Below are 16,310 nucleotides of genomic sequence, written 5' to 3' on the forward strand. Positions count from 1 at the left end.
TACCACACTGCAGTCATATTGTCTTTCAAGATCTGGACAGACTGGCTATGAAGGGAAGAGAAGGAATTGAGAGCCAGACAGACTGTGCATATTTCCAGTAGGCTGATGTGGAACATCTACTCTTCTGGAGACCAGAGGCCTCTTCTATTATCTCCAACTCCTCCAGTTGAACTCACCACCCTAGGGTTGAAGTATCCATGGTAACTGTTGTCACAGTTTGTAGGGGCTGGAATGTACTTCCTTCAGACACATTGCCTGCCACACTCCACCATCAGAAGTCATCTGCATTGCCCCTGAAGATCATGATAGTGGTTCCAACACAATAAATATCTACAAGCCTCTACCTGTGGAGGCACCATTGGAGGGCCTTCATGTGCTAACGTGAAAGTGCTCAACAGAATGCAGGAAGCTAGCACACCTAGCAGGCACAAGACCATGAGGACTGTAATGTCCCTGTAGGTCCCTAGTAAAGTGCACTACATGTGCCCAGGGCCTGTAAATGAAATAGTACTAGTGGGCCTTCAGCAGTCATTGTGCCACCCACATAAGAAGCCCCTTCACCATATCTCAGGCCTGCCATTGCAAGGCCTGTGTGTGCAGTTTCACTGCCTTTTCAACTTGGAATTTAAAACTACTTGCCAAGCTTTAAACTCCCCTTTTTCTACATATAAGTCACCACTAAGGTAGGCCCTAGGTAACCATTTGGGCCGGGTGCTATGTAGGTAAAAGGCAGGGCAGGGACTTATGTGTTTTACATGTTCTGGTAGAGCAAAACTAATTAATTTGTGTTCCACTACTATGAGGACTGCTCCTCTCATAGACTTGCAATAGAACTGCCCTCATATACTTTTAAGTGGTAGATTCTGATCTGGGAGTAGCCATGTCATATTTAGTATGCCCAGAATGGTAATAGAAAATCCTGCTTACTGGTGAGTTGGATTTACTATTACTATTTTAGAAATGCCACTTTTGGGAAGTGGGCATTTCTCGGGACTTGAAACCATCTGTGCTTTACAGCATGTCTCCAATCCACGTCTGGTCTGTGCTGGTTGACAGCTCCCCTTGTGCATTCCACCCAGACAACCTCTAACACAGGACACTCAATCACATGTGCATTCATCTGCATACTGAATGGGTCTTCCTGGGCAGGAAGGGTTGAGGGGCTCACACATTTCAAAGGCCAGTGGCCTGCCCTCACACAATGGACTGATAACTCCCCACAGGGATCCTGGCAGACAGGACTGGGCCTAAAGGGGAACTTGTGCACTTCAAAACCACTCTTTGAAGTTTCCCCCACTTCAAAGGCATTTTTGGCTCTCTGACCCCACCAAATCAGACACTTTTGAACCTACACCTGCACTCTGTCAAATGAACTGCCTGGTTGCCCATAGGATTCATCTGGACATCTTTGCTGAGGACTGCTGCCCTGCTTGTGGCCCTGCTGGCCTCTGATTCGGCTGGAAGGACTTTGCCTTCCTCCTTAAGTGCTCTCTAAGGGCTTGGATTGAGCTTGACTCCTGTTTCTGAAGTCTCAGGGCCAACAAAGACTTCACCTCTTCAAGACAATCCTTGTGCGTCAAAAATAGACGCAACACCTGCAGAAATCGAAGCAAAGTCTGCATTGCGGCTGAGGAAGCGCTGCAACGACGCAGCACTGACTACCCAACTGGAAATTCAATGCAGTGATGGCCTTGCAATGTAAAGTTTGACGCATCGCCTAGTGGATCAACACAGCGCCTGCTTCTTCTTCCAGTGCATTAAAGATTCTAATCGTCCCTGGGTGTCAAAATGTCCCCGCATCGCAGTGAGGAACCAGAACCACAACCCCTTGCACCATGGAAAGAAACAATGCATCGTCTGTGACATGCCGGAAAATCCGACGCATCTCCTCCTCTGCGGTCCACGTCCGTCGTTATTTTTGACGCATCCCAGGTAGTGTGTGTTACAAAGAAACTATTGATTTCTAAGGATCAAGACTCCTTTAAACCTTTTAGAAGTGATATTTCAACTTGTGCTTATTGGATCTGTGATGTTTAGGCCTTATTTTATTCAGATAAATACTATCCATTTTTCTAAACCTGTGTGGTGCATTGTTGTGGTGTTTACACATAGCCTTAAAAGTTAAGCCTGACTGCCAAGCTACCAGACGGTGGGCACAGGATAATTTGGATTGTGTTGTGACTTACCCCGACTAGGATTGTGGTCCCTACTTGGACAAGGATGTATACCTCTGCCAACTAGAGACCCCATTTCTAACACCAATCATGGAAAAACCAATCACCAATACAATTGAGATAGGGAACACTTGCACTTTAGCATTAGTGAGCAGTGGTAAAGTGCCCGGAGTCCTAAAGCCAGCAAAAACGAAATGCAGCACACAGTGAAAAACAAGAGGTCAGAGGCAAACAGTAACCCTGCAAAAAGGGCCATTTCTAACAGCTACCTTTTGAAGAGGATGCACTGTGAGGAGGGAATAGTTGGGCCTGTTCATGGAAAAGGTCCAGATCGAACAGCAACCTGGCTGTTGCCTGTAGGTGACAACACCAAATCTGGCAAGCTGGCCTTGATTACCCAGTCTTACAGGTAGGAGAATACCAGGATTCCTCCTACTCTGAGATGGTGTGCCACCACTACCATCACGTTTGTTAAGAACTGTAGAGCTTAAATCAGACCAAATGGAATCACTATAAAATGGTAATGTGGATCCCACCATGAAGCGCAGATACTTCCTGTTTGACTGCAGACCAGAAATGTGGAAATAGGAATCCTGCATGTCAACAGAGACCATCCAATCCTCAGATTCCAGAGCAAGCGGAACCATAGCTAGGGAAAGCATTTTAAACTTTTCTTTTTTGAGAAAACAGTTCAGAACCCCGACATCTACAAATTGATGGAGACAGCTGTCTTTTCTGGAGATCAGGAAGCACATGGAGTAGCTAGCCTGACCCAGTTCCTGTTTTGGCACAAACTCCACCACGTCTTTCTAGAATAAGATTCTCAGCTCCTGTTGCAAGACTTGTAGTTGGTTTGGAAGAGAGAGCAGATGGTGAGAGGTCGTGGGAGGTAGAGGAACTTGTTGAAAGCATCTGGCATGCCCCATTTCCACAATCTGCAAGACCCATAGGTATAGGGGAATGGCCCGCCAGGCTTGTGGAATGGAGGGGAACTGTCATCTAACAGGTTTGTTGTGGTCTGACAAAAGGAACTAGGGCTTCTTCAAAGCAATGGCTGAGTGGGAGGACGAAAAGACGAATTAAAGGAGCAGTAAGTTCTTGTTCCTTCTTTGCCACATCGTCTACATTGCCCGTACAGCAGGTTCGCCTTCTTTTCGAGCTGGTGCTGTTGGAAGCATTGCTGCTGACTGCAACATTAGAAAAAACCTCTTGAGAACTGACAAAAACGATTGAACTGGCAGCAATCTTCCTGCTGTGTCTCGAGGCCCAGGGACCTTGTTGCTGCCTTCCTTCCCCTAAACCTTTCTAAATCTGAATTGGATTTTACCCAAAAAGTCTCCGCTCCAGTGGACACCATGCTTCATCTGAACAGGTAGTACATAATTTTCCGAAATATTGCAGGATTCATTTCAGGAGCAAAAAACTCTATAAGTAGCTGACCAGGCTGGGGTCTCTCTGTTGGCACCACAAGTATTAGCAGCTCTAGGATTAGCGAGGGATCCTCTGTGATACCCTACACTATTTCCGGTTTAGACGTAGACAGGGGTAGTTGCTGACTTACTTTTGGAGTTCAGTTGCTCTTCTTTTTGCAAGTCTTCTTCAAAGACGGCATCAAATTTGGCGACATCACTCTGGACTTGCACCTTCTTTGCCATTATCCCTCGCTTATGCCGTAAACACCTAAGCCTTCCCCTCCTTTGTGGCTTTGGGTGAACATTGCAACAAGAACCAGAGGCCTTCACATCATGGTTGGGTCCCAAGCACCATTAACAGATTTTATGATGGTTTGTGAATGGCATCTGTTTTTCACAATCCCTCGACAGTTTTATACCAGAGTGTTTTGGGGTCAACATTGCAGTGAAAAATGCAATGAAACTTGAAAAAGATAGAATTTGAGTAGACAACTATGGCAGTCTCCTGAGGAGATTTGAGCTAAGGAAACAAGCTGATGTGCAAAAAAGGGAACCGATGTCCGTGAGTCAACTGGAGTGCTTTATGGCTACAGAAACACCACTTCCAGCGACAAAGTGGAGCCAGGGACCCTAATGGAGAGGTAATGAAAGAAGTTTCCAGTTTCCGTGCGATGCCTGGTAAATTCAAAAGGATACTAATCCCCAGGCAAAAGTATCCACCATAACAGCAAGTTTACATATCTAAGTCTAGCAACGAGGTAATTTCATTCTTGGGAAATTTTTCTTCACAGCATGAGATGAATTCAGTGGCTGGTGTCCCAAATATAAATTTGAGAAAATGTGTATATGTTTGCTGTAAAACAGGGAACTAAAAGACTAGTCCAAGCTATCCTAGATGTTCCTGCAGGGTGTGCAACTAGCCTTCCTCTGAAAATCAAAGGCTCAATGACGTAATTATCTTGGTAACAAACACGTTTTCTCCTCTCTTCAGAGCTCCTGGATACTTACAATTTCGGCTGACAACCTGAAGAGCTTGGCACCATGGACTGGGAAAGCATATCTTCCTATGAATTCTTTATTGTAAGGATGTATGGGATCTGTGGTGTTAGCTTGGGGCACAGTGTCCTAATTAGTTTGTAATGCTTAAGACTAATGTGCAGCATAGTGTTCCTTTTACTTGAGGTATGTGGAGAACGCAAAGGGCCCTCAACAGTGACCATCTAGCTACCACAGTTAAACAAAGTACCTGCAGGACAGGCGTCATCAGTTCTCTCAGGTGGAGGTGGAATGTTGTAGCATTTTGGATGTATTGCATTTTGTGTATGGTGAAACAGGGGGTGCCAAGGGATAGGTTATTGGCATAGTCTGGCTGGGAGATCGTGAGTATGAGTGCATCTTCTAGTTTTAGCTGGTATCCAAGGTATGTAAAGATGAGCTGCAGTGTTTTCATTCTGTAGAAGGCACTCTGTGACTATGTAAACAGGATATCAAGGATATATGAGTCCATGGTTACCCCTAAGGTTTCTCTCCCCTCTTGACATAGCTGTTGTGGCATCAGGTTCCTTGGATCATATAATGATGGGCCAGTGTCTGTGCCATAGTCCATAGGTCATAGGTCATGATCTCTTTCTTTACAGTGTTGAGCTTTAGGTGGTTGTTCATCATCCACATATCTAAGGCACAGAGAGAGACCGTCAAGTCTAGACTTGTAAAGGATAGGTCCTCTGGATCATCCACTTTACAATGATTTGCATATCATGTGCACAGCTGTAATAGTTAAGGTTGAACAATATAATCAGTTCCAGTAAGGTGTAGAATAGGAGAGGAGAAATGATGGACACCTGAGGGATGCCATAATATAGGGTCTGAGTGACTGATGTGAAAGGCTGTAGAAATAAAAAGCTCTGTCTTTGGCTTATCAGAAAATCCATTTTACCATATATTCTAGAATGATTGAGGCTACTCCATTATTGTCCACAGTTTTATGATTGTCCCATATAGATACAAGAGCTGAATCTATGCCTCTATATTGTCTGAATCCAGATTGTAATTATGACAGTTAGTTCCTCGTTGATATTAGAAAGTTGAGTAAACACTGCTCATTCTACAAGTTTATCTAGGAATTGGGCTATAAGATATTGACCTGTAGTTTGCTGAGTTGAATGAGTTGAGGTTCCTCTTCTTAAGGAGTGGCATGATGTACAAGGTTTTCTACTGAGGTGGAAAAGATCCTGGTTCCAAGGATTTGTGTGGTATGCTTCTAGTTATGTCCCCTGGCACAGGTCGTCCGAACAAAAATATTAAAGATTTTTGTGGTGGCTGCTTCTGAAATTGATCCAGATGGTATGCATGCATTAACAATGTCAGAGAATAATTTTTCATAAAGGTTAAGAAATGAAAGTTTGGTGGTGTCGATCTTTGCAGTGGTCCTTCACGTGCAGGAAGACTGTTTGTATTGTTTTGTTAAAAAAGTAGCTTTCTGTCGTTTCACTTTTTCAGATCAATTCCATCAAGATTTTGCTGCAGAAGGCTTGGGATCATGGGGTCTTCGCAATTCGGAATTCTGGATTGCTGAACTATTCAAGTATTTAGTGGAGTTCCGCTGATGACCTGCAAGTATGAATTTGGCATTGCAGGCCGTGGTGTCTCTTTGTGGTTCCAGCAACTGCGTTGTAGGCTCTGCTACAGCAGTGCAGTCACCGTTTGTCTTTTTACATTTTTTATTTTCTCCACTTGCGTTATGTATGCCAAGTTGGGTTTTAATTTTTGTGATCTTGTCATTAACCAATGCGGTCGCCTTCTTGAGGTTAACCCTGGTTGTGGGCTTTACCTGCAAAGGTTGTTAAGTGCAGTAGCGCTCCAGTAGGAGAAAGTGGGTTTGTCCTGAGGTCATTTATTTATTAAGGTTCTTTTGATATGGGAGTTAAGTATTAGGAGGTGCAATTTTTTGCCAGTTTCTCAGTGGAGCGGTTGATTTGAGGTGCTACGAATCAGCATGTTGATTCTGGAGAAAAAAGGCAGCAGCACAATGGTTACTATTGAAAATAAAAGCCATACAGATAAATACGTCTGGATAATAGAAGATGAACAACTGCAGAATGGCTTTAACTGTAACAAATATATAGCATCATGTATTAGATGGATGTAGCTGCATTCCTGTTTTTTCTTACCTCTAATTTTTTCTGGAGATCATTTTCTTTAGACAAGCTCGCTTGCAATGCCTGGTCTGACTTGCACAACATTTGCTTGAAATCTTCTACATCTTTTTCCAACTGTTTTCTTGCTGTTGTTCCCTTTAGGAAAAAGGACAATTTAATATACTTTTTTTTCCTTTTTACACAAAATATCTGTATATTGCACAGCCCTTCAAAATGTAACCCCCATATCTTGCAGTATGTGGTGGTGTTACACGTAGCCATCAACTTCTACGGATGAGTTGAACGAGTTACTTACCTTCGGTAACGACTTTTCTGGTGGATACATTAGCTACCTGTGGATTCCTCACCTGATGAATACTCCCATGGCGCCAGCATTCGACGGAAATCTTCTTACTAGTCTCTGCACGTCGACGAGGACGTCACTCCAGCCCACGCGACGCCGTCTGACGTCATACAGGCAATAATAGGTCCTCGCCGACGTGCCGATGACAGTACCAACATTTTTTTACGTGCATGAGAATAATAATAACCCAATGTAATGAAAGAGCAAAGCAACATCTCTTAATATTGTAAATCACACAACATTGCAATAAAATAGCTGTAGATTTAATATAACCTTCTTTTTTTTTTTTTTTTTTTTAAACAAATAAATATATTTATACATACGAATCATGTATATACACACAATATATATAGATTTATATATAAATATATACATATATACAAATATCATATATGCAAAATGTATTGCCACTTTGAAGACCAAAAGGAGCACACTCAAGGATTGCTTGGAGAGACCAAAAAGGCAACGGGGAGGCGGGTGGGACCGTGAGGAATCCACAGGTAGCTAATGTATCCACCAGAAAAGTCGTTACCGAAGGTAAGTAACTCGTTCTTCTGATGGATACAACTACCTGTGGATTCCTCACCTGATGAATAGAGTCCCAAAGCAGTACCACGCCCGGCGGTGGGTGCCCAAATGGTCAAACCAAGAAATCCTGCAGCACTGACCGTGCAAAATGACCGTCCCTTCTGACCTCAGAGTCCAAACAGTAATGTTTCACAAAAGTGTGAAGGGACGACCAAGTTGCGGCCTTGCAGATGTCGACCACAGGAACACCCCTGGCCAAGGCCGAAGAGGCCGACTTAGCTCTGGTGGAATGAGCTCTAATGCCCTCAGGCGGATCCTTCTTTGCCAAAGAGTAACAGATTTTAATGCAAAGAACAACCCACCTGGATAGTGTTCTCTTGTGGACTGCCTTTCCTCTCCTCTTGCCCACGTATCCGACAAACAGCTGATCCTCCAGCCTGATATCCTTCATTCTGTCAATATAGAAGCTCAACGCCCTTTTTGGGTCCAGGCGATGTAGTCTTTCTTCCTCCTTTGAAGGATGAGGCGGAGGATAAAACGTGGACAAAGTGATTGTCTGAGCCAAATGGAAGGGTGAAACAACCTTCGGAAGGAAAGCAGCCTTGGTCCTCAACACCACCTTATCCCCATAAAACGTTATATAAGGGGGTTTAACCGATAAGGCCTGCAACTCACTCACTCTCCTTGCAGATGTTATAGCTACCAGGAAGACTGTTTTAATAACCAAATACCTTAAGGGGCAAGAATGCATAGGCTCAAAAGGGGACCCCATAAGGAAAGTCAGGACCAAGGACAAATCCCATTGAGGCATAACGAATGGTTTTGGAGGATATTGATTCAGAAGACCTTTCAAGAATCTGAGAACAATAGGGGATTTAAATAACGATGGTTGGTCTGGAAGACAAATGAAGGCTGACAAGGCCGACAAATAACCCTTAATGGTAGCCACTGCACAACCTTTCTGCGCTAGAGACAGTGCAAAAGACAAAACATGTGACAGATGAGCATGTAAGGGATCAATCTGTCTCTCTCCACACCACATAACAAATTTAGACCACCTATTAGCGTAGATAGATTTAGTGGAGTGTCGCCTGGCCGCTAAGATAACATCCACTACATCAGGCGGGAGAGAGAAGGAACTCCGGTTGCCCCGTTCAATCTCCAAGCATGTAGGTGCAGACTCTGGAGGTTGGGGTGTAAAACCTGCCCCTGCGACTGCGAGAGGAGGTCTGCCCTGAGAGGGAGACGGAGCGGAGGGCACAGTGAGAGTTGGAGAAGGTCGGAGTACCATACCCTCCTTGGCCAATCCGGAGCTATTAAGATGACTTGGGCCCGGTCTTGGCGAATTTTCCTCAACACTCGAGGAATCAAGGGTATGGGGGGAAACGCGTAAAGCAACTGGTCGCACCAGGTTATCTGAAACGCGTCCCCCAACGCTCCCTGCATCGGATACTGGAGGCTGCAGAATAACGGGCAATGCGCGTTCTCCCGAGTGGCAAACAGATCTATCCGAGGAAACCCCCACATCTGGAAGATTAAACAGACTTGATCTGGATGGAGACGCCACTCGTGGTCTGCCGAGAATTGGCGACTGAGACTGTCCGCACGTACATTCAAGACCCCGGCCAGATGATTTGCCACCAAGCAAATCTGATGGTCCTTTGCCCAGGACCATAGCCGAAGAGCTTCTCTGCAGAGAAGGTACGACCCTACTCCTCCCTGTTTGTTTATGTACCACATCGTGGTAGTATTGTCCGTCAGGACCTGTACCGACTGACCACGAAGGGATGGGAGGAAGGCCTTGAGAGCCAGACGTACAGCCCGTAACTCCAACAGATTGATATGAAACACCTGTTCCTCTGGAGACCAAAGCCCTTTGATCTCCAGATCCCCCAGATGAGCTCCCCATCCTAGGGTGGAAGCATCCGTTATGACCGTGGCCACTGGTGGCGACTGCGCGAACGGCTTTCCCTGTGAAAGATTGTTGCCCGCAATCCACCACTTCAATTCCACAGCAGCATCTCTGGAGATCTTGACAGTACCTTCTAAATCTCCTTTGTGTTGAGACCACTGCCTTCGGAGGCACCACTGAAGAGCCCTCATGTGCCAGCGAGCATGCGTGACCAACAGAATGCAGGAGGCGAACAGACCGAGCAGACGAAGGACCTTGAGGACTGGAACTACCGCTCCATTTCGAAACATTGGAACCAATTCCTGAATATCTTGAATCCGCTGAGGAAAGGCTCGACTCAATGTTGTATCCAGTACTGCCCCTATGAACAGGAGGCGCTGAGAGGGCTCCAGGTGAGATTTGGGCACATTCACCGAAAAGCCCAGGTCGAACAACAACTGGGTTGTTGACTGCAAATGATGCGACACAAGCTCCGGGGACTTGGCTTTGATCAACCAGTCGTCCAAGTAAGGGAATACTGCTATCCCCTTTCTTCTGAGCTCCGCCGCAACCACTGACATCACCTTTGTGAAGACTCGAGGTGCTGAAGTAAGACCAAACGGGAGGACCGCAAACTGATAGTGCTGCGACCCTACCACAAACCGGAGATACTTCCTGTGCGACATGAGTATCGGGATATGAAAGTAAGCATCCTGCAAGTCGACCAACACCATCCAATCTTCCTTGCTCAACGCCAAAAGCACCTGTGCTAGGGTCAGCATCTTGAACTTTTCCTGTTTGAGGAACCAATTCAAGATCCTCAGATCCAGGATTGGTCTCAACTGACCATCCTTTTTGGGAATCAGGAAGTATCTTGAGTAACAACCTCGACCCTTTTCCTGCTCTGGGACCAACTCTACCGCGCCCTTTGAAAGGAGGACTTGAACCTCCTGTTCTAGCAACAGGAGGTGTTCTTCTGAACAATAAGATGGGCGGGCGGGATGAGGGGCGGGAACTCCCGAAAGGGAAGGGCGTAGCCTTTCCCCACAATGCCGAGAACCCAAGTGTCCGTGGTGATAGACTTCCACTTGTGGAGAAAATGCTGTAATCTTCCCCCTACAGGAGAGGAGTGATTGGGAAACGGTGGAAGCCTAAGGCTGCTTCCCCTGCTGCACCCCTCCAGAGGACGAGGAAGAGGCAGAGTGCTGTTGAGAGGCTCCTCTGGTACGGGCCCCACCCCTCCCCCTCCCTCTAAATGACCTATAGGGGAGGGAAGAGGCGGGTTGCTGGAACCTCCCCCGAAAGGAAGAGGAAGAAGAACCCCGCCCAAATCCCCGAAACCTCCTGAAAAATCTAGAAGAGGCAGAGGAAGAAGGAGCTTGCAGTCCTAACGATTTGGCTGTGGCTCTGCTCTCCTTAAATCGTTCCAAGGCCGAATCTGCCTTGGCTCCAAACAGTCTGTCCCCATCAAACGGGAGGTCCAGCAGGGTCGACTGCACATCCGCCGAAAACCCTGAGTTTCGGAGCCAGGCCTGTCTTCTTGCCACCACAGCCGTGCCCATCGCCCTGGCCACCGAGTCGGTCGTGTCCAGCCCAGACTGGATAATCTGGGTCGCGGCAGCCTGGGCGTCCGAGACCACATCCAAGAGACCCTGGGGGAGCTCCGTAAATGAAGACGAAATATCATCCATCAGAGCATGGATGTACCTCCCCAGAATGCACGTTGCGTTGGTGGCCTTCAACGCCAAACTGCATGACGAAAATATTTTCTTGGACTGCGCATCCAGTTTCTTGGAGTCTCTGTCTCCAGGCACCGTCGGGAAGGAACCAGGCGCTGACTTTGAGGAACAGGAGGCTTGCACCACCAAGCTCTCCGGCGTAGGGTGTCTAGAGAGAAAGCCAGGGTCAGATGGTGCAGCTCGATACCTCCTGGCCACAGCCCTATGAACGGCCGAGGAAGACACCGGCTTCTTCCACACCTCCAACACCGGATCCAGCAAAGCCTCATTAAATGGCAAGAGAGGCTCAGCTGCAGCAGAGGCCGGATGCAATACCTCTGTCAGCAAATTCTGCTTCGCCTCTGCCACCGGCAAAGGCAGGTCCAAAAAGCTTGCTGCCTTCCTCACCACAGCATGAAAGGAAGCAGCCTCCTCCGTATATTCCCCTGGAGATGAAAGGTCCCACTCAGGGGAAGTGTCCAGCCCACTGGCTGTATCCAGACCATGCAGTCCTTCTCCAGAGTCCTCAATCTCTCCCTCCTCTAGGACTCGCTGGTACTCCTGCTCTTCTAAAAGACGGAGAGCACGCCTCCTCGAATGAAGTCTCTCCTCGATACGCGGAGTCGACATGGCCTCCGCCGACGTCGAAGAACGGCGCCGATCGCCAGAAGCATCTGACGCCGCGTCCGGCGCCACAGGCAGCTTCGGCGCCGAGGCAGGAGCCGGAGGACGAGGACTTGGAGCCGATGGACCAACCGGAGTCACAGGGCAAAATCCTGACTTCGACAGAAGGGCAACCTCCGGGGCCGAAACATCCGAAGCCACCGGAGCGGCCACCGACACCGGCACCGGCGCCGAGCCCACATTCCCAAAAGGGAGAAAGGGCATAAAGGGTGCCGGCCGAAGAGGCGCAGGATCACCCAACGAAAAGGCCAAGGGCCCCGAAGGACCAGCCGGAGCAGCTCCTGGAGCCATCTGCTGAAAGATGGTATACATCGCATTAAGAAACGCTGTACTATCGGCTCCAGGAGTGGGAAAAGCCGGATACTGGGGTGCCTGGATCGAGGGCGACCCCGACGCCGGCCTCGACGTCTGCGACGCCGGAGAAAACACAAGAGGCTGCACCACCTCAATCACTGACGCCTGACCAGGCGAAGTCGGTGACGCCGGAGAGGGCAACGGCGTCGATGGATGCGGCGTGACCGTGGGGCTGACCTCCCAAGTCCTCCGACGCCGAGCCAAAGGTGACCTCGAACGAGACTCCTTGCTGGAATGACGTCGTGAGTCTCTACGGCGCCGGGAGTCTCGATGACGCCGGTGAGACCTTGGCGAAGAAGACTTCTTATGATGTTTCTCCTTCTTCTTTGACTTTGCCATAAATAACTTGGCTTCACGCTCTTTGAGGGCCTTCGGATTCATGTGTTGACATGAATCGCAAGTCGAGACGTCGTGGTCGGAGCTCAAACACCATAGACAGTCGGAGTGAGGATCTGTAACTGACATCTTGCCCCCACACTCTCGACAGGGCTTGAAACCCGACTTCCTCTGAGACATTATTACCGCAGAGAAGACTACGCAGCAGACAATACACTGTAACCACGAAGGTAACAGTAGCTCCCTCGAAGATAACCGTTTCGAATGCACGGAAAAAAGGGAACTGTCATCGGCACGTCGGCGAGGACCTATTATTGTCTGTATGACGTCAGACGGCGTCGCGTGGGCTGGAGTGACGTCCTCGTCGACGTGCAGAGACTAGTAAGAAGATTTCCGTCGAATGCTGGCGCCATGGGAGTATTCATCAGGTGAGGAATCCACAGGTAGTTGTATCCATCAGAAACATTATGATCGGTACACAAGCATTACCTTTGTTTTCCCACCAAGAGCTGAGCATATGAAATTAGAACCCAGTGGCATGGTTACTACTATATCAATTTAAAAGTATTTCAGAGATTACTAAATCCTAATCAAAGAGGTTAGAGCTCCGACATTAAAAAGTGCTGTAGGACAAGTTACTTGCCTTCAGAAACCCCTTACTTGGCAGAGACAATCTAGCCGCAAATTCCTTACCTTAGAATATTCCCCAATTGTTAGACTGATTATCTTTAGCAGTACCTCTGTGCACCGGTAGGTGGCGTCTATTTGTTCCAGATCTGAACTGTCCATGCCAGAACTGCATGTGCAGTGTCCACATAGGAGCACTGACATTAGTTTCTTTTTGTGATATTTTGCCCCTGAAGCGCATAGCCACATTAGAAAGCTGATGTATCAGCACGCGGTCACTAAGGGCCTAGAGGGAACTTCTGAGACAGAACCTGCTCGAAGAGCTGGGAGGATCAGTTAGGAATCTGAGGCTAGATAAGAGTCTCTAACAGATAAGGCTTTGCTCAAAGTAAGTAAATTCTTCATCTGACAGGCTTCTAGCCACAGATTCCTTACCTTAGAATAGATACTGCAGCAATACCGCCACAGAGTAGGGTCTGCAAACAAAGTTATAACAAGTCCTGGAGGAACAAACAGGCAAAGTGACCATTGCACCAGACCTGGCAGTAGTGTTTGCTAAACGTGCAAAAATGTCCATGTAGCAGCAGGGGACTTTACCAGCTGACATAGCGGTAAAATCTGTCTGGAGACTGACCATTTCTGCATGGCTTCCTCTTTCTTTGCTTCGGTGAAAGCAATGAAGAGTTGATCATCCACTCGGTGTTCTTAGGTGCCATCAATGTAGAATAACACTTCTTTTGGTTCCAGGCAATGGAGTCTCTCCTCCTCTTTGGAAGAGTGAGGCGGAGCAAAGAAGGTCAGCAATGTGTTGCTCGGGCCGACGTGGAAGGGTGTCACCACTTTTGAATGAACAAGCATGTATTCTCAGAACCAGTTTGTCTGGAAAAAAGTTGTTTTAAGGAGAGTGCCGGGTGTTTGTTAACCTTCCTGGCTGATGTAATGGCTGTTTTGAAGGTCAACAGATGTAGAGCGCAACTACGCATAGGCTCAAAGGGCAAACACACAAAAAAAAAAACTAAATCCATGTCCCATTGGGGCATGATATAGTGTTTTGGAGGAAACATTTTGCAGCCCTTTTATAAAACAAGTCACAACAGGTGACTTGAACAGGGGAGGCTTATCGGTCAACTGTAAAAGAGCCGATATGGACAAAATGTACCCTTTTTTAACTGTGCCCAAAGCAAAGCTGTGGTGGGCTATGGGTAAAACAAGCCAGGGTGTGTGAAATTTCATCAAATATCTACTTGTCCATGGTATGTGTTGCTTCATAGTCCTATAACAAAATCCACTTGTCCCTTTGGTGCTATGTAGCGTGGCGACAAATTATGGCAGCAATCTCATTCTTAAGAGCTCTGATAATAGCATCTCTGATTAGGGTTGAATACTAGCAATTCCCTTATTTTGCTACCTTTCCGCAGATCTGCATACTGGGATTGGAGGAAACCGTTCCAAGGTTGGAGTGCCCTTTTGAGTATATTGCAAACCTAATAACTTGTATGTTTTAGGGGTTTTCACCAGCTCTTCTCTAATATTTTCTAATGTTGGAAAAGCTTGGAAATTTACTCCTTGACAAGGGCAGAAATTAAATGTCTTCCAGTTTTGGGAAAAAATTGGTTGGAGAGAAAGTGGGCTTGTAAACTTGCTCAACAGATTTTCGCATAAGCAAATCTCGGTATGTGTATTTGTTCATACCAAAACAGAGTTCACAAATATTTTTTAGGAGTATGATTTCCTGGCCTACTAACGTAAACTTTTGCGAATTCATGAAAGCTATAAATCTACACTAATACAAGGATATATACACCACAGTGCACATTTGACATTAAGAATTAGGCATCTCGTTTGGTCTGGTGGTAACCAAGATCTTCCGTAATTATTAAACTTTTATGTCTAATACTTCTTTTTCATAAGGAGCATATCCGCACAAGAAAGTTTTATTCAGTGCTAGGAACTAGTGTGGCAATATGAGCTTTTTGAGACCATAAAATGTTTTTATTTTTGCAAACGTTTGTTAAAAGGGTGAGGGCCCGGCAGCTCCCACAACAATAAAGTCTTATAAAAATCATGTTATAACAAGAAACTCATTGACAAAACCAAAAGGCTGGCCACCAATGTTAGACCTATTCATTTTGCCAAAGCCGGTTTATTTTAATATTTCCCATAACCTTGTTAAAACTGGTTGCGTTGATTTTCCATTATGACCTTTTTTTTTTTTTTTTTAAATGCTAGCATTTTTGGGAACATTTTATTTCGAAAGCAAAGAATCATTAATATTGCTTTCTGCATCTGCAAATATTTGCATATAATGAGAGTGCATTCTGGGAGCATTAATGTAGCCTCATATTTTTCAACTTTGGAAACATGTACACATTTTTATATTGGAACCCCGGTCAGTAATGTAGCCCGAGCTTATAACATTTCCTTAGCATGCTCAAACTAATAATAAAGGATTTGCGTTAATGAACCACAAATACAAGTTCGAACAGCATTAACATGTGAACACAAATATTACCTTAACTGTGGACAATACCCTTCCCTGCTCCATAATGTGTTACAATAAACTGGCAGCCGAGGGGTTTGTGCTACGGGGGGGTGTTGGGCCTACTTGTCCCAAGGACAAAATAAACAATAAATCTTGTTGTCCTTCACCCCAAACAATATGTCCTGGGCGTCAGGCTTTAGGAATGCCACACCCCTGCAAGCAATTAAGCCTTGGGTACAGGTTCAGAAAGGGGATCAATGTGTTCTTCAGTGCACCATGCCACAAATTTGTCCAAACAGGCGAATACTGTTTTAGCTGAGGGATTCCTGGCTGACTGAATGGCTTTACACACTTCTGGATAGAGGTAAACTGTAAACTGCAGCTGCTCAATCCTCATACATGAAAGGGGAGCATGCACAGGTTTGGGTGCAGATGCCCTATTGCTGTGAAAGGAGATCCTCCTGCAAGAAGCACGTCAATAGGAGAACCAATGCTCATGCTCAGGAGCTCAGGATATGATCCTTTCCATGTTCAACCCGGAGCCAAAAGGATGGCTTGGGCTCAGTCGGTCCTGATCTTCTTGGGAACTCTGCGCAGAAGATG

The 16,310-nt window shown here is 46.4% G+C and overlaps 1 protein-coding gene across 2 annotated transcripts in view; it reads right to left on the bottom strand.

Moving 5' to 3' along the window:
* The window catches only part of CENPF (centromere protein F), a 364,724-nt gene that overhangs the window by 224,862 nt on the left and 123,552 nt on the right, over positions 1-16,310 (bottom strand). For both annotated transcript variants that reach the window (XM_069233898.1, XM_069233897.1), the window contains exon 10: positions 6,757-6,879. In XM_069233898.1, coding sequence (XP_069089999.1) covers positions 6,757-6,879 — 123 coding nt within the window. The remainder of the gene's footprint in view (positions 1-6,756; positions 6,880-16,310) is intronic.

The sequence above is a fragment of the Pleurodeles waltl genome, chromosome 5, assembly GCF_031143425.1.
Source record: "Pleurodeles waltl isolate 20211129_DDA chromosome 5, aPleWal1.hap1.20221129, whole genome shotgun sequence".
Taxonomy (NCBI): domain Eukaryota; kingdom Metazoa; phylum Chordata; class Amphibia; order Caudata; family Salamandridae; genus Pleurodeles; species Pleurodeles waltl.